At 40.2% G+C, this 26,491-nt stretch overlaps 1 protein-coding gene across 2 annotated transcripts in view; it reads left to right on the top strand.

Annotated features, from left to right (window-relative positions):
* The window catches only part of ADAMTS18 (ADAM metallopeptidase with thrombospondin type 1 motif 18), a 152,370-nt gene that overhangs the window by 51,370 nt on the left and 74,509 nt on the right, over positions 1 to 26,491 (top strand). The window contains exons 4-8 of one of the 2 annotated variants that reach the window (XM_019011598.4): positions 15,887 to 16,169; positions 19,236 to 19,429; positions 19,732 to 19,815; positions 21,353 to 21,512; positions 24,201 to 24,306. In XM_019011598.4, the coding sequence (XP_018867143.4) occupies positions 15,887 to 16,169; positions 19,236 to 19,429; positions 19,732 to 19,815; positions 21,353 to 21,512; positions 24,201 to 24,306 (827 nt within the window). Of the gene's footprint in view, positions 1 to 15,886; positions 16,174 to 19,235; positions 19,430 to 19,731; positions 19,816 to 21,352; positions 21,513 to 24,200; positions 24,307 to 26,491 lie in introns of both variants that reach the window. The other variant, XM_019011599.4, reaches the window with a different exon arrangement.

Here is a 26,491-nt window from a genome sequence, read left to right as displayed (position 1 = left end):
TGAACCTGGGAGGTGGAGGTTGTAGTGAGCTGAGATTGCGTCACTGCAATCCAGCCTGGGTGACAGAGGGAGACTCTGTCTCCAACAACAACAACAACAAAAAAGAGGTCGCCTTTGGACAGAAACCTACATGAAGTGGGATATCTAGGGGAAGAGCATTCTAGGCACAAGAAACAGCAAATGAAAAAATTCTGAGATGGGAACTTGGCTTTTTTATTTATAGAACAGCAATGGAGTGAATGTAGCTGGAATTCAGTTAAAAGAAAAAATAAGGGGTAGAAGATGCTAGAGAAGCTACTAGATGCTGCATTTGGATTGGACTGGGCTGCAAAGTGGCTTGAAATCCATTTCTCTTGGTCAAGAATTCATCTTGTAGTGATAGAGCATGATGGTGAATGACCCATTAAAAGCGATGCTTTGGAAAAAACAACTCTGGAGCAAGGGAGAAGAGAGATTGTCAACAGGGAGAGGAGATAGGAGACCACTGCTTAGTCTAGGCTTGGGGCAATACATGACCAGACTGGAATGAGAACACAGGAAGGACAGAGAGAGGAGCTCAAGAGATTAGTTGTTCATTGCAATTTGTCAGTATTCTTAACTGCATAATGCCGCATTCCACAGGATGTCAGTTTGGAGCAAAGAAGGATTGGAGGAGGGGAACACAAAATTGGATCACAAAATTCACATTAAAACACACAACTTACATGGATATGAGGTAGGATCTTCTCCTCCCAGACATTCAAGCCCCCGCTTTCCAAGGATGCTGAGGTGTGAAGAGGAGTGTTATTAGCAGACCCAGCAGCAAAGCCTGGAATGATCCAGGGGGAAGGTTGGCTGCATGTTCCCATGTGAACTTCATGGAAAGTCTGGTTTCCATTAAATCGAGACATGCTAGCTGTCGTCTTGGTCATTCACAGTTCACCAACAGCCTTTGTGGCAGTCATGTGTTTTCCAAATGATACCCTTAAGCTTCGTTTGAAATGATCACATTCATAAGCATGGAGGAAAGAGGATTATGAGGCACAAGGGTGTCAAACAGCTTTCCTTCGTCTTCCCTAGATTGAGAAAGTCTTCATGACCAAACCACTTGTAAAGGTCATGTAGCTTCAGTATCTGTCCTTTTAACTGGTTGTTAGGGACCAGGCGCGGTGGCTCACACCTGTAATCCCAGCACTTTGGGAGGCCGAGGGGGGCAGATCACGAGGTCAGGAGATCGAGACCATCCAGGCTAACACGGTGAAACCCCGTCTCTACTAATAATACAAAAAATTAGCCAGGCGTGGTGGCGGGGTGTAGTCCCAGCTACTCAGGAGGCTGAGGCAGGAGAATGGCGTGAACCAGGGCAGCGGAGCTTGCAGTGAGCCGAGATCGCGCCACTGCACTCCAGCCTGGGTGACAGAGCAAGACTCTGTCTCAAAAAAAAAAAAAAAAAAAAAAAAAGATTAAAAGATCACCTTTAAAAAAAACAAAAACAAAAACTGGTTGTTAGTGTGTATTTGGCTATCTCAGGGGCTGGGAAGATATGGTATCTTTTATTATTGTGGATATGTCTCTCCCAAATATATGTGGAGTATCTCTGGCATTCAGGATGTGGCGCGGCTGTTGCAAGGCAGAGTAGTCCAGTTCTGCCCTGAAAGTACGTAGAATATATCCCACAAAAGAGAGAATAAGAGCATTGCAGGGTGAAATCTGAACTAGATTGGTGATGACCAGTAAGGACACATTCCAGAGAACAATTGAGCCAGGTATGTCTGGATCCATGGGGGAAGCTTTCTCAGTGTCTCCGCTAAACACAGGACTTTCTTTTTTCATACTTTTTGGTGTGAAAATTGAGAGGACTCTGATTTATTTATTTATTATTTATTTTTTTGAGACGGAGTCTCGCTCTGTCACCCAGGGTGGACTGCAGTGGCATGATCTCGGCTCACCGCAACCTCCGCCTCCTGGGTTCAAGTGATTCCCCTGCCTCAGCCTCCTGAGTAGCTGGGATTACAGGCGTGCGCCACTACAGCTGGCTAATTTTTGTATTTTTAGTAGAGACGAGGTTTCACCATGTTGGTCAGGCTGGTCTCGAACTTCTGACCTCGTGATCCACCTGCCGCGGCCTCCCAAAGTGCTGGGATTACAGGCGTGAGCCACCCCACCCAGCCGACTCTCTGATTTTAATGCCACTTAACCTCAGCCCTCACTTCTGAGAATGACCTGAGTTTACTTGCATCTCTTTGTTTTTCTGGTCCTTTTGAAGCAGGGAAAGGAACAGCAGGTAGTTGGCAGGAGGCTAGGACCTTCTGCCATTATGCCAGCCCAAAACTGGTTTGTTGTTAAAGAGTGATACCTTCAGAGTCCAGCATTTCAGCTGTCCCCCACCCCCACCCTCTCTGGAACCTTTCCTGAATCTGAACAGAATGTGTGTTTTTTAAGAGTGTGGGCAGGCCATGGAGTCAGACAGCCCCCTGATACAGAAGTGTTAATAAAGTACCCATCAAGTAGAGCTGCAAGGCCAGGCATGGTGACTCACGCCTCTAATCCCAGCTCTTTTGGAGGCCAAGGCAGGTGGATTACCTGAGCTCAGGAGTTTGAGACCAGCCTGACCAACATAGTGAAACCCCGTCTCTACTAAAAATACAAAAATTCACCAGGCATGATGGCAGCACTCGTAATCCCAGTTACTCCGGAGGCTGAGGCAGGGAGGGTTGCTTGAACCTAGGAAGTGGAGGTTGCAGTGAGCTGATATCGTGTCACTGTACTCCAGCATGGGTGACAGAGCAAGACCCTGTCTCAATAAATAAAATAAAATATAAAATTAAAACAACAAATAACAAATAGAGCTGCAGTGAGAGTCAGTTGAAATTCTGCAGATAAAATGCTATGTGCGGTGTCTGGTGCATAGGAAACACTGACCCCCAGATGGGTATGTTAAAGGAAGGCAGGGAGAATAAGAAGGAAGGGGCCATACCAACATCTGTTGATTATGATTAAACCACTGAGATTAATTTATAAATGCTGAAGCATAGGTTATGGCTGCTTATAAACTATATGCATTTTAACATTTTTACATTTAATTTTTTAATATTAAAATGTGTGCAATAGATGTTAAGAATATCAACCATTTTGATATTAGTACATAGAGCTTAAAAAGAGTTTCTTAGAGGTACATACTCTTTTGAGAATGGGCACAGGCATAACTTGGACAGAATCTGCTTATACTTTCCAAACCAATACAGAGTTTTGAATACAGCCATGACGCTGTATTCTGGTCTCATGGGATTTGAGCTGTTGAAGTCATTAAGTGTTTATTTCAGTAGAAATTATAATTAGCTAAATCAATTTTCGTCAATATGTTATTAATATCTATTAAGAGCTGCTAGATGACATTTACATCCGTACAGACGGTTATAGTTGAAGGGCTTTGAAGACAGAGACTGAATCTGTTAATCTTTGTGTCAGGAGCATAAACCACTGCATATAGTCAAAGTCATGTTAGTTAATGTTGTTCTGGAGCCCCAATGGGTTAGTGAGTAAAGTGAAAGGATGATTCATTTTGAGCCTATTGGGGTATTTGAAGTAGCTGAACATCCCAGGTGAGGGAAGAGAAGAAACCCAAGCATTTCTGAGGACCTCGGCAGCAAGATTTTTGGAACCTTTTTTCTAGTCTACCGTTATCAGCATGACTCAGAAAGTCACAGAGACTGAGAGTGCATAGACACTGCCTGCCAAGATTGGAGATCAGGATTGCTTGGACAAATCACCTTTGCCCAGTGATGCAGCTGCGTGAACCACAGGCAGAGAGGACTCAGTGAACATCTGTGGAGTGACCTTGAAGTGCTCAGGTGTTCACTGGGAAGGGGAGGGCCTTTACCTGTCTCATCTTAAACAGATAGGGCCAGACAAGGTGGCTCACACCTTTAATGCCAGTACTTTGAGAGGCCGAGGTGGGTGGATTACTTGAGGTCAGGACTTTGAGATCACCCTGGCCAACATGCTAAAACCCAGTTTCTACCAAAAAATACAAAATATTAGCCAGGTGTGGTGGCACGCACCTGTAGTTCCAGCTACTCAGGAGGCTGAGGTGGGAGAATCGCTTGAACCTGGGAGGTGGAGGTTGCAGTGAGCTGAAATAGCTCCACTGTACTCCAGCCTGGGTGACAGAGTGAGACTTTGTCTCAAAAAATAAATAAAACAAAAATAAACAAACAGATGGCCAGCATATAAGGTGACAACTCTAGTCCATGGTCACAGTCTATTCTGCCACATTCTCCATAAAGTCCACTTTGCTTAGTTCTCCCAGCAGTAGCCATTCATTTACTCTTTAAGGCCAGTAGCAGGCGTTCTTCTCCGCATGATGCTAGCCAAACCAAAAAGAGATTGTTACTGCTTTTCAGTGGAGCAGGAGGATAAGAGATTGAGCCTTCAGTATGGATGAAGGCTGGAGTTAAACATTTGAATTGGTGAACCTTATGGTGGTGAAGTTAATAGGCCCAAGAAGGCGTCTCATGAGAGAAGCAGCCTCATAATTTCCTTGCCATTGGTCACTTCTCTTTCCCATCCCCACCAAAACACACCAACCAGTCAAAACTAAAACCTAGAGTCCTTGGATTGATCATCTCTCGAAGGTAGAAAAATTTATGGTTTCTCTTCTGTCTTTAAATATCTTCAGTTACCTCTGTAAGAATTTCATCAATATGTGTCTTTTCAGGTCTTCAAACCTTGCTTAGTTCTTTCATTGTTTTTCTCAATAAACTGAAAGAATATTTATGCTACTTCCCAGAATTTCAAGTCCAATTGAAGGGGAAAGTTATAATATAAACACACTGTTAGAAAAAGGCCAGACTTCTTGACTTCTTGTTCCCTCAAATAGTCAGCTGTAATAATCATAATGATAATAAATATGTAATGAGTGTTATATATGTGCTGAGCACTATTTTTAGCACTTTTATTTCTTTTTTTATTTTTATTTTTTTGAGACACAGTTTCACTCTGTCACCCAGGCTGGAGTGCAGTGGTGTGATCTGGGCTCACTGCAACCTCCGTCACCTGGGTTCAAGTGATTCTTGTGCCTCAGCCTCCCAAGTAGCTGGGATTACAGGCTCACACCGCCATGCTTGGGTAATTTTTGTATTTTCAGTAGAGTCAGGGTTTCGCCATTTTAGCCAGGCTTGTCTTAAACTCCTGACATCAAGTGATCCACCTGCCTCAGCCTCCCAACATGCTGGGATTACAGATGTGAGCTACTGTGCCCAGCCTGTTTTTAGCACTTTAAAAGTATTAACTCATTTAATCCTCTAAAAAATCATCTGAGTAAAGGGCTTGTTTTTTTTTTGGAGACAAGGCCTCACTCTGTCACCCACTGGACAGCAGTGGTGCAATCATAGCTCACTGCAGCCTCAACCTCTTAGGTTAATGCAATTCTCCTACCTCAACCTCCTGAGTAGCTGGGACTATACCACATGCCACCACACACACCTGGCTAATATTTTATTTTAGTAGAGATGGATCCTGTGATGTTTCCCAGGCTGATAAACTCCTGGGCTCCAGTGATCCTCCTGCCTTAGACTCACAAAGTGCTGGGATTACAGGCATGTGCTATAACACCTGGCCCATTGCTGCTGAATAAAATCCTAAACATCCTTATACCAATGGTTTTCCTCAAAGACTTTCTCAGCATTTTCTTTACTTAGTCTTTAATTTTTCTGATGTTTCTTTCTCTGCTTCCTCACCCCAACCCCTGGACCATGAATTTCTATTTCATATTGATTATACTTTAAGTCTTTCCCTTATTCTGAACTGAGATTTCTCATTTGGGGGTATTCTCGTACATGTTGGGCAACAAATCAATGACTTACTGTTTAGTGTTCTTGCTTAGATTTAAAAAAATTTTTAAAGAATGTGACATCTTGACTGAGGTAAGAGCATTTTTTAGTTGTTGCAGATAGATTCAAAATTAAAAAGTGAAAAACAAATTAATTATTGATGACCACAAATATGTCTTTGCTAGTATTTTTCCAGGCAGCGTACTGGGACTACTTTATTCTATCTGTCAATTAGTTTTTACTAAAAATAAAAACAGAATAATGATACTGCCCATGGGGCTGTTTTTATTATTATTTCAAATACTTCTTTAAGGTATGCTTATATCATTCTATTTGAAGTTCTGGCTCTATTGTTACAAACATGATTCGTTCATTAGATCTTTTAAATTTTGATTATTTAATAGGTAGAAATAGTGGGATACAAATCACTTAAGACATGGTCCCTGCCTTCAGGAAGCTTATTTATAGCTTCCTAATTTCCTTGATCTTTAAAGCTCTTCACACTGAACTATTTAAAAATTAATTGTGCCCTCATCCTAACACTAAATTTGTCAGTTACATCTGGAAGCTGCAGTCTCCCTTTTTCTGTTAAATCTAAAGCCTGTGACGGATTGAAATATGACCAATGAAGAGTATATTTTAAAGGAAACTTTAGGGAAAATTCATAAAGTGTAATTTATACCTGGCATGAGTCCTTTAAGAATTATTTTGGCCCTTGAGGCCGGGTGAGGTGGCTCATGCCTGTAATCCCAGATCTTTGGGAGGCTGAGGCAGATGGATCACTTGAAGTCAGGAGTTCAAGACCAGCCTGGCCAATGTGATGAAACCTCATCTCTACTAAAAATACAAAACCTAGGCGATAGTGGTGGTGGGAGCTTGTAATCCCAGCTACTCAGGAGGCTGAGGCAGAAGAATCGCTTGAACCTGGGAGACGGAGGTTGCAGTGAGCTGAGATCACCCCACTGAACTCCAGCCTGGGTGTTGCAGGGAGACCCTGTCTCAAAAAAAAAATAAAAATAAAAGTAAAAAAATGATTTAGGCCCTTGAAATCTAAAATAGAAAACACCTGTTCACAAATAAAACACTTGTTTTTATCTTATTTTAAAGAATAAAACATTAAACTATTTAAATAGAATATTGACTCTGGGTCAGAATCAATTTAATTTTTAAGCTTTAGCAGCTAAGTCACAGAATAGAATTTCTGTATCTTCTGGAAAAGACAAAACACAATGCAGGAAGAAGCAATGTGAGTTGACCCTGCAGCACACAGAGTCCAGTAGGGGGCGCAACCCAGTCCTTTCCGTAGGCTTGACTCTTGTCTCTTGAGGGAAAGGGGTTGGTTCCCTGGGTGGAGAGTTGGGGACAGCTCTTCCACCACCATCAACCTTTGGCAGCCACATCTAAGTGGACTTGGGGCCTGATATGGTTTGGCTTTGTGTCCCCACCCAAATCTCATGTGGATTTGTAATACCCAGTGTTGGAAGAAGGGTGGGAGGTGATTGGATCTTGGGGGTGGATTTCCCCCTTGCTATTCTCATGATAGTGAGTTTGCATGAGATCTGGTTGTTTAAAAGTGTGTAGCACATACCCCTTCACTCTCTCTTCCTCCTGCTCCAGCCATGTAAGATGTGTCTGCGGCCGGGTGCAGTGGCTCATGCCTGTAATCCCAGCACTTTGGGAGTCTGAGGCGGGTGGATCACCTGAGATCGGGAGTTCAAGACCAGCCCGATCAACATGGAGAAACCCCGTCTTTACTAAAAATACAAAATTAGCCGGGCATGGTGGCCCATGCCTGTAATCTCAGCTACTCAGGAGACTGAGGCAGGAGAATCACTTGAACCCGGGAGGCGGCGGTTGCAGTGAGCCGAGATCGTGCCATTGCACTCCAAACTGGGCAACAAGAGCGAAACTCCGTCTCAAAAAAAAAAAAAAAAAAAAAAAAAGACGTAAAACCCTTTGCCTTCTGCCATGATTGGAAGTTTTGAAAGTTTCCTGAGGCTTCCAGCCATGCTTCTTGTACAGCCTGTGAAAACATGAGCCAATTATACCTCTTTTCTTTATAAATACCCGATTCTCAGGTAGTTCTTTATAGCGATGAGAGAACGGATGAATCCAGGCCTTTCCTGTCCTTTATTGTAGGAGGAGCCTAAGGGTGTCCCCAGTCCATCTCCTTCTTAGCAGGCCACTGGGTCTCTGTTTTCTTCCTGTTCTCACCACCCCTTCCGCTCCTTAGCTCTGAGACGTCAGTCTCTCAGTTCCATCTAGACTTCCCCATCATGGACCAGGAGAGGACTTCCGGTGTCACAAGAATTGCCTCCTCAGAAAAGTGTTCCGTTACCTCCCCTCTAAAATTAGCTTCCCCGCTCCTCTCACCCCTTGTATTATTTTCTCTCATAGAACTTTGCTCTTTTTCTTCATACTTATTTTTTTGAGACGGACTCTCTCTCTTTCACCCAAGCCAGAGTGCGGTGGTGCGATCTTTTGTATTTTTAGTAAAGACGGGTTTTCATGCCTGTAATTCCAGCACTTCGGGAGGCTGAGGTGGGCGGATCCCCTGAGATCAGGAGTTCGGGATCAGCCTGACCAAAGTGGTGAAACCCCGTCTTTTTCTTCACACTTTATACAGAGGAATAATATTTCATTCCCATTTGTGATATTTGCTGGTTTAGCCCCTGTTTCCCCCATTGAATTGGAGGCCACGGGAGACCACAGATCTGTCTCATTCACTGTTACTCAGCCAGAACTTTGCTTGTTTTTGGTATCTCAAAATGCTTTACACACTCCACAAATAAACAGATGGTTTCTTTTGGGTGTATTGGGTTTATATTTTTAAGCAATAAAATGTATTTATTTGGTTAGATTCCAAGGTTTTCTATCAAACTAAAGCAGAAAAATAATACTTTTTTAATATCTAGCACTGTAAAATTCTTGTTTTGTTATAAAGAATTCTTCTAGATTTTTGTCTTTGTCGCTCTGAATAGGAAGATGACAGGCTATGTGAGACAAAGTGTTTGTCTCAATATAGGATGCCCATTATTATTATTTTTTAAATTGCTTTCTCAGTGTGGAAGTTTTCTCTATGCATTTGAGTTGTCTGCAGTTTGCAAGTAACAGGGAGAAAATAGAAAGCTTCCAAACCGGTTAGTCCAGTTAAAGCACTTAAGTGGCTTAAGCATTTGATATTAGTTGAGCCAAGTAAGGAAGTTAGTAAGGCTGGAGGGCTTTCAGGGATAATTCACTTTTTTTTTCCTTCTATTCTGTGAGGGACTTTAAATGGTGTTTTTGGTCTGCATGCAGCTTGAAAGAGGTGAGGGCATGGAGAGGGTCCTTCTTAGAGAATGAGGGACCTGAATTCTGCCTGTGCTTCCTGCTGGGTTTTCCTCCCAGGGAGTTTTAAGGTTAGGTTAAGGTATTGCAATGAATGCTTATGGCTTCATGTCTGAAATATAGACAAGTTCTTGTGCATTATAGTCTTGAAATTGTCACTTCCTATGTCTGGTTTCCTTCTCTGATGTTGGCATGCCTTCAGCATCACCTCCACTCTGAAAAAAGTCTGAGGATGAAGAAACAATTTTTTTTTTTTTTTTTGAGATGGAGTCTCACTCTGTTGCCCACGTTGGAATGTGGTGGTGCAATCTCAGTGCACTGCAAACTGCTCCTCCTGGGGTCAAGCGATTCTCCTGCCTCAGCCTCCTGAGTAGCTGGGATTACAGGTGCCTGCCACCACGCCGGGCTAATTTTCATATTTTTAGTAGAGATGAGGTTTCACCATGTTGGCTAGGCTGGTCTGTAACTCCTGACCTCACGTGATCTGCACTTCTTGGCCTCCTGAAGTGCTGGGATTACAGGTGTAAGCCACCACGCCCTGCCTGGAGAAACAAATATTTACTAGCTGATAACAAGTGGCATGCATCAGAGATACTCAGGTGGCCCCTGCTGTCAGAGAGTGTGCAATAAAACTGCATATGAGGGATGGTGGGGAGAGGGTTGCATTTTGTTTGTTTCCTTATTGAAGATAGACATAAAGCCAGTAAACTGTGACCTGAGATTATTTGGAAGTGAGAGAGGATAATTTTCTTTATGTTATTTTTTTATTTCCATAGGTTTTTGGGGGACAGATGGTGTTTGGTTACATAAGTAAGTTCTTTAGTGGTGATTTGTGAGATTTTGGTGCACCCATCACCACCTGAGCAGTATACACTGCACCCAATTTGTACACTTTTGTCCCTCATCTCTACTCCTACTCTTTCTCCCAAGTCCTCATAATCCATTATATCGTTCTTAAGCCTTTGCATGAGAGAGGATAACTTCTTTTTCTTTTCTTTTATTTCTTTCTTTTTTTTTTTTTCTTTTTTGAGGCGGGGTCTTGCCCCGCCGCCCAGGCTGGAGTGCAGTGGTGCGATCTCAGCTCACTGCAACCTCCGCTTCCCGTGTTCAAGCGATTGTCCTGCCTCAGCCTCCCGAGTAGCTGGGGCTATATGCCTGGCTAGTTTTTGTATTTTTAGTAGAGACGGGGTTTCACTGTGTTAGCTAGGATGGTCTCAATTCCTGACCTCAGCCTCCCAAAGTGCTGGGATTACAGGCATGAAACACCGCACCTGGCTGAGAGGATAATTTTCAATAGGGTCATGAGTACGGCTTCTCTGAGAAGATGGTGTTAAAATTGAGACATCAGCAATGAGCACCAGAAAGCCAAGTGAATTGGTAGGAGAAGACTGTAGGGGAAAGAAAAAAAAATGTGTGAAAATGCCATTTAGTATGGAAGAACTTACTAGGTTCAAAAAGTGAAAGGAGCGTCCTGTTTAGAATGGTGTGAGAAGAGGAAGAGAGGACAGATAAAGCTGGCAGGTTCTGCAGGGAGTTGATTATGCAGAGATTAGTGGGTCAGGAATTTGTGATTAATACCAGAGTGAATGGAAGAAGTTGATTAGTGCTGGACAAGGACTCTGGCTGATGTAGGGAAACCCTATTGGATAGGACAGGTGGGATTTGGGATGTTAATAGAAAGTGTCCAAATAAGAGACGCGAGCATCTACCAGCATGATGTGTGCTAGATCTGGAAGGGTGGGCTTCTCTGAGGTATATCCTGAAGATATGATGGCTGGGATTTCTCGGGTTGTGAGATTTTACTTATCTTGCCTATTGATTCTCTTGTCCCATAATCTTCATAAGGCCACGAATGTGAACCATTTCATTTACTTGTGTACCACTCTTGTTTATGGCAATGCCTGAAACAGGACCAGGACTCAGGTGCCCAGCATGTGCTTGTGAATGAAGACTCCGTCTTTGATTTCAAGCTCTACACATCATGTCGATGCCACAGCTCCTGAGATGACTATCCTGTGTTACCACAAATTACAAGATTTCATGATCTTAATGGCTGGATAGTATTCCATTGTGTATATATACCACATTTTTATTTGTTTGTTGACAGACACTTAGATTGATTCTGTGTCTTGGCTATTGTGACTAGTACTGCAATAAACACTGGAGTGCAGATATTTCTTCAACATACTGAGTTCATATCCTTTGAATAAATACCCGGTAGTGGGATTGCTGGATCATATGGTAGAACTATATTTAATTTTTAAAGGATCCTTCATACCATTTTCCATAATGGCTATACTAATTTACATTCCTGCCCACAATGTGTAACAGTTCTCATTTCTCCACATCCATGCTAGCATTTATTATCATTGTGATAATAGTCATTCTAATTGGGGTGAGGTAATATCTCATATGGTTTTGATTTGCATTTCCCTGAAAATTAGTGATGTTGAGCATTTTTTTCATATACCCCTGTTGGCCATGTATATGTCTTTTGAGATGTATTTATTTAGGTTTTTTGGCCATCTTAAAAATCAGATTATTATTGTTATCTTTTACTGATGAGTTGTTTGAGTTCCTTACATATTCTGGATATTAACTCTTATCGGATACATAGTTTACAAATATTTTCTCCATCTGTGGGTTGTCTCTTTAGTCTGTTGATTATTTCCTTTGTTGTACAGAGGCTTTTTAGATTGATATACTTCCATTTCTCTGTTTTTGCTTTTGTTGCCTGTGCTTTTGAGTTTTTCTCCAAAAAATCCTTGCGCAGACCTATGTCATGAAGTATTTTCCCTGTGTTTTCTTCTAGTAGTTTCAGATCTCTTACTTAAGTCTTTAATCCACTTTGAGTTGATTTTGACATATGGTGAGAGGTAAGAGTCAAATTTCATTCTTCTGTATATGAATATCCAGTTTTCCCAGCATTATTTGTTGAAGAAACTGTCCTTTCCCCACTGTGTTTTTAGTGCCTTTGTTAAAAATTAATTGGCTGTAGATGAGTAGATTTATTTCAGGGTTATCTTCTGTTCCATTGTTTTATGTGTCTATTTTATTCCTATGCCATGTTTTTATGGTTACCGTAGCTTTCTAGTATATTTCGAAGTTGAGTAATGTGATGTTTCCAGCTGTGTTCCTTTTTGCTCAAGATTGCATTTGCTCTTCAGGGTCTTGTTGTGGTTCCATATGAATATTAGGATTGTGTTTTCTTTTTCCTTTTTTTCTGTTTTTTTTAAATTTTTATTATTATTATTATTTTTTTATTGAGTCAGGGTCTTGCTCTGTCACCCAGGCTGGAGTGCAATAGAATGATTTTGGCTCACTGCAGCCTCCACCTTTCAGACTAAGGCAATCCTCCCAGCTCACCCTTCCAAGAAGCTGGTACCACAGGCATGCACCACCACACCTGGCTAATATTTGTAGTTTTTGTAGAGACAGGGTTTCACTATGTTGCCCAGGCTGATCTCAAATCCCAAAGTGCTGGGATTATAGGCATAAGCCACTGCATCCAGCCTTGTATAAACATTTTAAAAATATTCTTTCAATCCATGAACACAGAATATCTTCTTATTTATTTGCATCCTCTTCAATTTGTTTCATCAGTGTTTTATAGTTTTCATTGTAGAGATCTTCACCTCCTTGGTTAAATTTATTTGTGTGTGTGTGTATATATATATATATATATATGGTAGCTATTATAAATGGGATTGTTTTCTTGATTTTTTTTGAGACAGAGTTTTGCTCTTAATGCCCGCGCTGGAGTGCAGTGGCATGATCTCTGCTCACTGTAACCTCTGCCTCCTGAGTTCAAGCGATTCTCCTGCCTCAGCCTCCTGAGTATTTGCGACTACAGATGCCCACCATCACGACCGGCTAATTTTTGTATTTTTAGTAGAGACATGGTTTCACCATGTTGGCCAGCTGGTCTCAGACTCCTGACCTCAAGTGATCCACCCACCTCGGCCTCCCAAAGTCCTGAGATTACAGGTGTGAGCCACTGCACTTGGCCACCTTCTTGATTTCTTTTTCAGATAGCTCACTGTTGGCATATAGAAATGCTACTGGTGTTTTGTGTTGATTTTTGCGTCCTACAACTCTACTGTGTTCCTCTATTCTTATAGTTTTTTGATGGTTTCTTTAGAGTTTTCTCTTTATAAGATCATGTTATCTGAAAACAGGGACAATTTGGCTTCTTCCTTTCTAAGTTGAATGCCCTTTATTTCTTTCTCTTGCCTAATTGCTCTACCCAGGACTTCCAGTACTATGTAGAATAGAAGTGGTGAAAGTGGGCATCTTTGTCTTGTTCTGGATCTTAGAGGAAAGGCTTTCTTTCAACTTTTCCCCATTCTGTAGGATGTTAGCTGGGAGTTTGTCATATATGGACTTTATTGTGTTGAGATGCACTTTTTCTATACCTAATTTGTTGAGAGTTTTTATCATGAAGAGATGTTAAATTTTATCCAATGCATTTTTTTTGCATCTATTAAAATTATGTTTTTTGTTGTTGATTCTGTTAATGTGATATATCATGTTTGTTGATTAATGTATGTTAAACTATTGCAACCCTGAGATGAATTCCACTCGATCATGGTGAATGATCTGTTTAATGTGCTGTTGAATTTGGTTTGCTAGTATTTTGTTGAGGATTTCCACATCTGTGTTCATCAGGTATACTGACCTGTAGATTTCTTTTTGTTCTTGTCTGATTTGGGTATCAGGGTGATGCAGGCCATGTAGAATGAGTTTGGAAAACTACCCCCTCTTCAATTTGTTTTCAATAGTTTGCAAAGGATTGGTATTAGTTCTTCCTTAAATTTGGTAGAAATCATCAGGGAAGCCATCTGGCCCTGGGCTTTTCTTTGATGGGAGACTTTTTATTACAGATTCAATCTCCTTAACTCATTATTGGTTTGTTCACATTTTCTGTTTCTTCATGATTCAGTTTTGGTAGACTGTGTTTGTCCAGGATTTCTCTATTCTTTCTAAGTTTTCAAATTCATTGGCGTTAACCACCTACATCCAAAATTAGATCCCAGAAATAACCCAACTTAATGTTGCACCTCAAGGAATTTGAAAAATAACAACAAACTAAACCCAAAATTAATTAAAGGAAAGAAATAATAAAGATCCAAGCAGTAATAAATGAAATTTAGACTGAAAAAAGAATGTAAAAGTTCATGAAACAAAAAGTTGGTTTTTTAAAAAGATAAAATTGACAAACCTTTAGCTTAGACTATGAAAAAAAGATTAAAATAAAGTCAGAAATGAAAAAATGTGACATAACTGATACCACAGAAATAAAAAGGATCCCATAAACATGTGAGGATATCAGTAAAGCACAGACTTTGATCCAGCAGGTTTGGGGTGAGGCCCACGATTCTGAATCCCACAGGTTCCTGGGTGAGGCTGAAGCTACTAGTCTGCAGACTACACTTTCCCCAGCAGGGTCTTGGGTATCAGGGAACTCTGATATCTAGAGAAGATAGAGTACAGCATTTGCTGAAAGAAAGACAAGGGTGCATCTTGGCTGCGAAATCAGGTACGAAGATATCCATACTGTGCCATCAACTTGGAAAATGAAATTGTGATTAAATGGGCTTCCCAGGGTCTCCCCTTTCTTCTTGATTTGGTAAATATGTCTCTTCATTATAGCACCACTCATCAGATTGTCTAGACCCCCACTTAGAGATCACATCACTCATGCCTTTCTCTGCCATCCTTGCTAATTTTTTTTAAAAAAATTGATTTAGCAACTGTGAATCAAGATGGGCCAGAAGTGGTGGCTCACACCTGTAATCCGAGCACTTTAGGAGGCTGAGGTAGGAGGATCACTTGAAGCCAGGAGTTTGAGACAAGCCTGGGCAATATAGACCGCATTTCTGAGCATAGTGGTGTGTACCTGTAGTCCCAGCTATTCAGGAGGCTGAGGCAGGAGGATTGCTTGAGCCCAGTAGGTCAAGGCTACAGTGAGCCATGATAGTGCTATTGTACTCCAACCTAAGGGACAGAATGAAACCTAATCTCAAAAAAAAAAAAAAAAAAAGAAAAATCAAGTGTGAACCACTTGAGAATGAGTGGGGGTGTTTTTATATTCATCACTCTATCCAGTGGTGAACATGGCATCTGCCAGGTCATAAATGCAATGCAGCAGAATGTCCATGGCTCAGCCCTTCAGGCACAAACATCAGGGCTGGCAGCCCAGTGGTTGTGAGCCCTGCCTCTGAAAGTAGAGAACTCTGGGTGCGCATGCTAGCTTTCCTACTTACTCTCTTAGCTTCAGTTTTCTCCTTTGTAAATGGGGGTGGTGATAATAGCAACTTGTCCAGCCAGGTACGGTGAGTCATGCCTGTAGTCCCAGCATTTTGGGAGGCCAAGAGTTCAAAACCAGCTTGGGCCACATTGACCCTGTTTCTATAAAAAGTGTAAAAGTGATCTGGCCATGGTAGCATGTGCCTGTAGTCTCAGCTACTCCAGAGGCTGAGCTGGGAGGATCACTTGAGCCCAGGAGGTCAAGGCTGCAGTGGGCCATGTTTGCGCCACTGCTCTCCAGCTTTGGTTTTAAAGTGAGACCTGTCTCAATATTAATAGCAACTCGTTGTAATGGTGCAAATAAAAATGAAGCAATATGTGTGAAGCTTTTAGCTCCTGTGCCCACATACAGGAATTAGTCAGAAGCAGTTGTTGAAAACCAACCCTTGGCACAGGGATGCATGGAATCATGACTGTTTGCTTTGTGTTTGGCTTTTTAGTCAGGTTTAATAAGGACACGAAAAAATGAATTCCTCATCTCGCCATTACCTCAGCTTCTGGCCCAGGAACACAACTACAGCTCCCCTGCGGGTCACCATCCTCACGTACTGTACAAAAGGACAGCAGAGGAGAAGATCCAGCGGTACCGTGGCTACCCCGGCTCCGGCCGGAATTATCCTGGTTACTCCCCAAGTCACATTCCCCATGCATCTCAGAGTCGAGAGACAGAGTATCATCATCGAAGGTTGCAAAAGCAGCATTTTTGTGGACGACGCAAGAAATGTATGTAAGGAAACTTTTTCTTTTTCTGTTCTTATGTGGGCCTCGACAGGTTTTCCTGAGTGCTGTTGGGTGTACAAGCTTTGCAAGTCAAAATGGGGCTACCCTGAGCATCTGTCTTGGTGTAGGACCAGTAATTATCTCTCTCAGGCAAATGCTGGATGATCAATTATTCTAGGTTAAACTAGGAAAGATTTAGATAAGGTTTCTTTTTTACTCTTTTAGTATCTCCTACTTTCATGCCATAGGTCCCAGTCTTGATTTCTGTGCTTCCGAGAAAAGTACCTAGATTTCCAATGACAAAAGAAATCAGAGGTAAATGTCTAGGTGTGGTTGGATGTCTCCTTTGAGGACACAAAGGAGAGACTTCCAGAAACAAGAACATTAGCATGTGAGGGAGGTAGCTGTGAAACACAGGTATCCTTGAGCATGGTTTGTGACTTAGGTACAACCTTCGGCCGTTTCCAGACCAGCGATGTCCAATAGAAATGTAACACAAGCCTTAAATACAATTTTACATTTTCTAATAGCCACAAGTTTTAAAAGTTAAAAAAAGGGTAAATGAATTTTAACAACATTTTATTTAACCCAACATATACAAAATATTATCTCAACATGTAATCAGGATAACAAATTATTAGTGAGAGAGTTACATTATTTTTTCCTATTAAGTTTTGGAAATCCAGCGTTTATTTTAAACTTACAGCACTTAAACCAGTCGATTCAGATGATAAATTTTTATTGGAAATACTTAATCTGCATTTAACTTGCATAAAATTAAGGTCAAAAAAGTAGATTTACATACTCAAGTTGTTTGGGACATACTTAAAACATTTAAAACATTTTCTTTTTGCTTGTTTTTTTTGTTTTTGTTTTTGTTTTGTTTTGTTTGAGACAGTTTCACTCTTTCACCCAGGCTGGAGTGAAGTGGTGCGATCTCTGTTCACTGCAACCTCCACCCCCCAGGTTCAAGCAATTCTCCTGCCTCAGACTCCCCATTAGCTGGAATTATAGGCGCACGCCACCACGCCCAGCTAATTTTTGTATTTTTAGTAGAGATGGGGTTTCCCTGTGTTGGCCAGGCTGGTCTCAAACTCCTGACCTCGGGTGATCCACCTGCCTCGGTCTCCCAATTGTTAGCATTAAAGGCATGAGCCACTGTGCCCAGCCAAAAGATTTTCAATACCTGAATCAAGTATTGGTTTTTAAACTTTTAAATTCTTCTGTGGCTCAGTAGCTGCGCATCGAAATTGTGCGCCAAGTTGGATAGCACAGCCAGAAGAAGTTTATTCTCATGGAGAAGAGGAACTGGTATCACTAAGATATTAATCAGGAGGAATAATGAAAGAGTTTCTACCATTTTAACTGGTTTTTGAGTTTTTGGTATTATTGAAATATCCTCATTAAGGGGCATCCATTTAGCATATATAGAGTAATGATTTAGCCTGTATTAATGAGAGTAATGATGTTTATAGTGGTAAGACATGTTTGATATGAGACATCAAAGCAAATCTTCACAACAACCTTATAAACAAGTGTCACCTGTTTTCATAGATAAGGAAACTGAGGCTCAAGGTCACTGTGCTCATAAGTGGCCAACCTGAGTTTTTAAATCTAACTCTAAATAATTTTATCTTTTAATTTTACTCTGTAGGGAGCTAGTTTCACTATTATGGCTGGACCAGTGTTGCAGTACTAAACTATTTCTGTACTAGTTAGTACACGGTTACTTCCCTGAGCTTTCCAGGTGCCATTTTTCTTCCCAGGAATGCTCATAGTTGTTGCTGTCCATTAACTAAAGGCATCATGTCTGGCCGAGCAGGCACTTCTAGGTCTCTGCTCAATGGCTATGGCCAGTATCCATTCTGTTAACTTGGTGCCCACACTTTGCCAGTTATGAAAAGTGTTTAATACAGTTTTTAATATCATCCCCAACTATGCTGTTTCCCTAATAACTAAGTCAGTGTCACATCAAAGAGTTCTTATTGAGTGCTTCTTATGTGCTATGTTAAAGTCTGTGTTGATGAAATGAGAGTTTAAGACATGCCCAGTATTTTAGAGCTGTTTACATTTTATTTAGAAAATAATGTATAAAGTGGTATATTTAATGAATTCATAAATAATAAATTTAGATCCAAAGGATTAACACTATTTCTGCAGTTTTTGAGTAGTAAAATGAGCATTTTCTGCTTTCAAAGTTTCTCCCCACAAAATTGATTTTTGTTGATCCATTCTACTAACTAGAATTATAGCTTGTTTTTGTTTTTGTTGTTGTTGTTTTTTGAGATGAAATCTCACTCTGTCACCCAGAGACTTTATCTTAAAGGTAAATGCGTAGGTGTGGTTGGGTGTTTCTTTTGAGGACGTAAAGGAGAGACTTGCTTGTGGAGTGCAGTGGGGTGATCTTGGCTCACTGCAACTTCTGCCTGCTGGGTTCAAGTGATCCTCCTGCCTCAGCCTCCCAAGTAGCTAGGATTACAAGCATGCACCACCATGCCTGACTAATTTTTGTAATTTTAGTAGAGGTGGGGTTTCACCATGTTGGCCAGGCTGGTCTCAAACTCCTGACCTCAAGTGATCCACCCATCTTTGCGTCTCAAATTGCTGGGATTACGGGCGTGAGCCACCACGCCTGGCCTAGAGCTCTTTTCTTTTCTTTTCTTTTCTTTACTTTCCTTTGCTTTCCTTTTCTTTTTTCTTTTCTTTTCTTTCTTTCTGTTTTTTCCTTTTAGAGCATTTTTGAGTTACTAAGTTCATCCATCATCCATTTATTTCTACCCACCTACCCATTTATCCATCCACCATCCATCCATCCACTCATCCATCCATCTATCCTGTCCAGTGCATCCATCTACCCATCTGTGCATCCAAACATTTATTGAGTAGGCCCTTCTTGACCACATACTAGATGCAAGGCACCCGGGCAGGCACTGATAGCATCACTTGTTAATGGATTGGTGGAGTGTTGATTACATAGTTTCTCTTCTTACCTTGTTTCAGTTTCTCTCTCAACTGTCTTATCCAGATATTCTCTAATATCCCTTCCAAATGCTCTTCTGTTCATCGTAGATGCTCCCAAGCCTCCCACAGAGGACACCTATCTAAGGTTTGATGAATATGGGAGCTCTGGGCGACCCAGGAGATCAGCTGGAAAATCACAAAAGGGCCTCAATGTGGAAACCCTCGTGGTGGCAGACAAGAAAATGGTGGAAAAGCATGGCCAGGGAAATGTCACCACGTACATTCTCACAGTAATGAACATGGTAAGGGGGGGTGTCACGAACCTTCTGGCTCTCCAAAGAAGATAAATGTCATGGAATTCTTTTGCATGGGTTGAATAGCAGGTGTATTAGGTTGGTGCAAATGTAATTGCAGTTTCTGCCATTACTTTTAATAGCTACATATGTGGTTTTATTTTTTTAAGTTGAGTTTTGAGGAAATTGTCTTTATATGTACATATATTTGGTAAAATTGAAGCCTGCATACTTCAGTCAATATGTCTGATTGATTCCCCCTAAGGTTTTGAAAATTTTGAGATTTTGTTTCAGTTCCATTGTTCCAACAGGTTTCTGGCCTATTTAAAGATGGGACTATTGGAAGTGACATAAACGTGGTTGTGGTGAGCCTAATTCTTCTGGAACAAGAACCTGTAAGTGGCAAACTTCATTTATGTCTTCATTCAGTCTGCCATTCAGAATACATTTCTTGAACACCTACTGTGTTCACTAATCCATGTACTAGTCGTTAGCTGCTCAAATTTGAAACTAGGCTGACTCTCCTCAAAGTACAATTTTAAAAGATTGTGTAATCACACAATTAAACTAAAGCACCAGAAAAATATTTATATTTAAATGTATTTATATATGCATATGTATACATAAATAATGGTACGTAAGTATTAAATAATATACAAATAGATAATATAAATAAAAATATGAAATATAAATATGTTACATAAAATAAATCGTATGTAGGCTTCGCAAAGCAGGTGAATTTGGTCATAGATTTAAGGATTAGCTAGATTTTGCAAGTTTGATATGCTGAGTAATTGCTGGTAGATGCAGAGGGATATTTCAAAAATATACTGAAAATAAGACATCAGAAAATTGTTGTAGTAAACCTACTGTATCACCACTACCATCTTAGGTAATACAGGGAATAAACAAGGGATATTTAACTGCCCTTGGATTGATCACAGTGAGATGCAAGACACAAACATGGGGCAAATTATGAAAACCAGAACATGTAATAAAGTGTTAAATTACATGGTACTCACTGCTTTGTAGTGTTTTGATGTTTAAACTCTGTTTCTCTGAGATAGCGATTACCATTCAAATGGCTGTTTTTTAAGTCCCCTGAGGCTTTTCCTCTTCTGTAACGCCAATAAAAAACATAAAAAGCAGGAAGACACAGACAAGACAAAAATTGATCTAATTGCCCAGGTGTGGAGAGCTACAGAAGTTAACAGCTTGTCAAATGGTTTTTGGAATTTTAGAAAGATAGAAAAGACATGTGCTGGTTAGGAGATTCTTTTGTGTTTAGCCTACTAATAGGTTGCCCAAGGACATTGAAGCCAGCCACATCCTAATTAACTGATAATTAAAGATCTTGTCTAAAAACCTTCAACTTGGCCAAGTCAACAGCTTTGACCAAGCAAACATTTGACAAATGATTATTTTAAGGGTAGGTCCTCTCTTGTCCTTTGGAATCATATCATCATTTGTTTATTCATTCAGTGAATTTTCATTATATTGATTGATTGATTGTAATCTATGATGTGCCAGATGCTTTGCTGGGAATTCTGACATCTATGGAAATAATGATGAGGCTTTATGGAAAAGCCATTGAACTTCATCACCATTAATTTATTATCATGTTTTAAAAGTTGTAACGGTGTTATAAAGGTAGTACTAGGTGAGATGAACAAAGGTGTTCTAACTGATGCCAGGTTATTTTTTGTAGAACTATAATCAGTCATAAACCACACTACAGAAACTTTGTAGTTGCTTTAAATATTGTGAGCATTTACCTAAAATAGAGATTTTCATGTCTCCTACCTTAGCTCAAGTGTTTACTGATCTTTTCCCCTAGAAATACGTTTCTGTGTTTGCCTGTACAAATGGAATGATTCAGCATTCTCATCTCTGTGACAAATTCACACTTTGATTTGTGTGGGTTTCCCATAGGGAGGATTATTGATCAACCATCATGCAGACCAGTCTCTGAATAGTTTTTGTCAATGGCAGTCTGCCCTCATTGGAAAGAATGGCAAGAGACATGATCATGCCATCTTACTAACAGGATTTGATATTTGTTCTTGGAAGAATGAACCATGTGACACTCTAGGTATGGTATGAACAGATCCTTCACACACACCTGTTAGCTGAAAACACAGTATGCAAACTTTCTATGGATGATGGATAGCCCTTATGTTCCTTAATAAAGAGACGTAATGTTTAAATTGTGGAGTAACCTCATGTACCCTGTGGTGACTATTGTTCTTTTAACTGAACTTAGAATGTGGGGAGCCCACTTAGTTTATTCATTTTGTATTTTTTTTTAATATAAGATGGAGTTTCACTCTTGTTGCCCAGGCTGTAGTGTAATGGCACAATCTCGGTTCACTACAACCTCCGCCTCCTGGGTTCAAGCAATTCTTCTGCCTCAGCCTCCCAAGTAGCTGGGATTACAGGCACCTGCCACCATGCCTGGCTAATTTTTGTATTTTTAGTAGAGACGGGTTTCCACCATGTTGGCCAGGCTGGTCTCGAACTCCTGACCTCATGTGATCCGCCCGCCTTGGTCTCCCAAACTCCTGGGACTACAGGCATGAGCCACCTCGCCTGGCTTGTATTTTTCTTTATTGATCCTACTGATGATCATTGAGGTGTGAGATACTTTATTTAACTAGAAACTTGTAGGTTATTCCGTAAGCATCAGGACCACAGAATCAGGTAGCTGAAGAGGATTTTACTGGGCTCCATGGTACCTAACTGTGCCACTAGGTAACAGTGCCTTTTTTAGAAGTTACTTGACTTTGAAGTACTCAGTTCTTCCATATTTGTACAAGACAGTGATAGCAAGAATTGCATCTTTTATATCTATACTATATTCTAGTATATTCCATTGCACATAATAGGAATTCAACATTTTTTAAAAGTTGATGGATGGCTGTCTAAATCAGGAGTCAGCAAACTTTCTCTGTGAAGGGCCAGATAGTTAATATGTTAAGCTATGCAGGCCACAGGTCTCTGTGGCAACTAGTCATTTCAGCTGTATTGTTCAAATGCAGCCACAAGTAATATGTAAATAAGTGAATCCAGATGTGTTTTAATAAAACTTTATGAATTTTTTTAATTTTTTTGAGATGGTGTCTTGTTCTTATCACTCAGGCTGGAGTGCAGTGGTGCGATTTCGGCTCACTGCAACCTCTGCCTCACATGTTCAAGTGACTCTCCTGCCTCAGCCTCCAGAATAGCTGGGTTTACAGGCACCCACCACCACACCTGGCTAATTTTTGTATTTTTAGTAGAGACGGGTTTCACCATGTTGGCCAGGCTGGTCTCGAACTCCTGACCTCAAATGATCCACCCACCTCAGCCTCCCAGAGTGCTGGGATTACAGGCATGAGCCACTGTGCCAGGGCAGAAATTTTTTTTATGTTTCTTAAATTGTGTGCAGTTTCTCTGTTATGTCCTATAAATAAGTTTATTTTAACAATTAACCATTAGTCACAGTCTTCAAAAACACAACTATTTTGGGAATTGTTCCATAGAAAGGGTTTTTATAATGAAAGATGGTATATATCCATTCATATTCTGAATTTGGAATGTGCAAAGTGACATATGATAATCCAGTGCATTGTTGATGTTTTCAAGAGAGATTCTGAGAAGCAGACAGTGTTATCTGTTATCCAGAGACCAAAATGTACTAAAAAGCTTGGAAAAAACAAAACACCAGAAATTCCACCAACTGTGGAAAAGGTCACTTACTTTAAGCAGTGTGTCCTAATGCAAAGGGCATGGGCTTTGACTTCCCATATGTCTGTGGTTGATTCCTGAGTGTAGAATTTATGACTCTGAGATCTTGAACAAGTTAATTCACCTCTCTGAGCTTTGGTTTCCTAAGCTATAAATACATGCACACACAGATATATAATAGACATATAGCACAGTGTGTGAATTTGCAACCATTTATTTAGTGATGATGATGATGGCAGTAATGATAATGATCCCACCCCTTGTTTGTGCCTTTGTATTAGATTTCCCAGCTGATCTCACTTCCGTCTTGACAATGAAGTGGGTACAATCCATTCACAAGCATGCATTTAATATTAGATGGGTACATAGATTTGTTCTACTGATTATTAGGACCCAAAACTGGAAAGAAAGATGTTCTCACACACTGCATTGTATTTGAAGATAGACTTAAGGGCTGGCCGGGATGCTTTTATAACGGCTCTTAGAGGGAGGTAACTTTGGGAACAGAAGCACTTACCACATTATAAAGAACCAGAGAAAAATGAATTTAACCTGCATACATTGCTTAGACATTTTCATGTTTTATGCTCTAGTAAAAGACCAGGATATGTGTTTTTCCTTGGAAAATACACCCTGAGCTGTGACGTTAATGCCACTGTTCAGTGAGCATTTTGCATTGGTTTTGCTATCATTCTATCCGTTGCTCTGACCTGAATGATAAACTCAGACGAGGCATATAAATATTTGGTAACTTACTAAACTAAATGTAAAATGGGAATTACAGTACTCATACTGACCTTACAGGGCTCTTACGAGGATCAATTGATAACAATATGTAACAAAAGCAAGAAAATAGGAAATGTTGCATTTATACATTATCATTACACAGGACAAAGAACTATAGATCTTTTTTTTTTTTTTTTTTTTTGCAAAAACATTGAATGCATTGATCTATTCAACTAAAACTGTGTAGAACATTTTGAGGACATAAATCATCATCATGTATCTGTGTGTGCAACCTTTGGATTCACATTTGAAACTGCTCTTTCAATAGGGTTTGCCCCCATCAGTGGAATGTGCTCTAAGTACCGAAGTTGTACCATCAATGAGGACACAGGACTTGGCCTTGCCTTCACCATCGCTCATGAGTCAGGGCACAAGTAAGTGGCTCTTTGACCCACTACTTTATGTGAAAACTAGTTGGGTGATTCATTGGCGTTCCTCTAACCGTTGTTGTTGACTTAGGCAGAACAAAGAGGATCAGTCTTGTGTAAAGCTTAGAATAGTTTCTGACTATACAAAGGGCTCAATAAAGGCTAGCTGTTGTTGATTTCATCCTCTTTAAACAGCAGCACTTAATAGCCACACAGTACTCCTTCGTGTGCACAGATGGAGTCTCTGGGCTGCTAGGCATTTGTTATTTTTGTTCATGTTTTGCAGCAATGAAGACACTTCTAGCTGATTCTTTATGCACAGGAAGTAATCATGGAGAAAAATAAATTCCCAGAGTATAATGGCATGCTGCTTTTTAAAAAAACTTTTGCTGTATGTACTGAATATTCTTTTAGTTGGCAACATTGCATGTACTTAATATTCTTTTGATTGGTGTTACTAAATCTTCCTTTTATGATGGAGACAACGCTATAGAGAATTTTCAAACATTTGAGCAATAGCAGCTGCATTGGAGCAAGTATAATACTTTACAAAATAATGATTTCAATGTGTAGTACTCTTCAGATATACCAGTTGAGGAATGTTTGTGTGTGTGTACTTGTGTGTATATTTTATTCAACATACAGGAAATAACTCATATATTTTCAAAGCATCTAGTTAATTTTTGACTTAAAAGCAAACATCATTCAGTAACCATAGTTGGTATTTTTATATGTTGGTGCTGCTATCTTTTTTCTTTTTTTGAGACAGAGTCTCCGTCTGTCGCCCCGGCTGGAGTGCAGTGGCACGATCTCAGCTCGGTGCAACCTCCGCCTCCCGGGTTCAAGTGATTCTCCTGCCTCTGCCTCCTGAGTAGCTGGGATTACCAGTGCCCACTACCATGCCTGGCTAATTTTTATAGTTTTAGTAGAGATGAGGTTTCACCATGTTGGTCAGGCTGACTACAGGTGATCTGCCGACCTCGGTTTCCCAAAGTGCTGAGATTACAGGTGTGAGCCACCATGCCCGGACAGTGCCAGTATCTTCTATGAGCTACATTTATTATCTTTAGGAAGTTTAAATCTTGATCATTGTTGTTATTGTTATCCAACAAATTTCCAACATTATTATACACACACACACACATTTAGACACACACGCACACTTTCCTAGATATGAATAAGCCAATTTTTAAAATTGTAAATGGAGAAGCAAAAATGCTCATTAAGAACAATGCTTCTCATACAAAGCAGGAAACAAAATATGTGTGCATATCAAATGTATGTCTAAGTTTGTTTTACCAGCATGTAGTCCAACCGAACAGGTGTCACTTTTCAAAATACTGGTCATTGAAAAATGTCATTATCTTTGCATATGTGTTAAAATTATCCAAAATCAAAATCCAACATTTTAGATAAGGAAAAGCAGAGCATATTCCTCAGGTAGGATTCGGGAGAGAAGTCAGAGGTTGGGGGAAGGACAGATGGTAAAATAAAATACATACCTAAGTTCTAAATAACATGGACTTAAGAAGTTCTGAAACAGACAATTCCTGAGCTATTTATATGGCATTTGGCATGTGCTAAAGAAAATATCTTATCATCTTCTAAAATGTTATTAAATTAAATTTAAGATTGTTAAGTTCAAAATTAAATTCCAACTTGATTTTCTTACGCACATAAAATTCCACTGAAGTTCTAAGTAAGTTCTTTTCCTCTAGCGTAATGGCTTCAATCTCTCCTACCCCATCTCTGTTTCTGGGATTCTTGCTCTTTCTTCTGGTGCTTTATTTATAGGTTTCTTTCTGTTTTTTACTTTCACAAATATATTTAGAAAGGGTGTCTCCCAAACAAATCCCCTTAATGTCTTGGTTAGGTGAGAAGAAGAATTAAACTGGGAAAAGCTGAGGATAAGAAAATGCTTTCCCTGAGTATACATTGAGGTTAGTCAATACCTATTTTTTGAGTGGTCACCTCTGAATACCCAAGGAAGTCACTGATAGGATAGCATACAGCTGCCCTGCTACTATTTTCCTGACAAAGTGGAAGGAATGCTGGAAAAATGGCCATATTATAGACATGGGTCACAAAAACGTCGTATCTTTTATCGTAACATATTTATTTGGTATAGACTACTTTCAAAGGCTAACTCTATAAATGAAATTATATCAGGATAACATATTTATTTACATAG

Source organism: Gorilla gorilla, chromosome 18 (assembly GCF_029281585.2).
Source record: "Gorilla gorilla gorilla isolate KB3781 chromosome 18, NHGRI_mGorGor1-v2.1_pri, whole genome shotgun sequence".
NCBI classification, from domain to species: Eukaryota; Metazoa; Chordata; class Mammalia; order Primates; family Hominidae; genus Gorilla; species Gorilla gorilla.
This window is presented reverse-complemented; position numbering and strand designations above follow the sequence as displayed.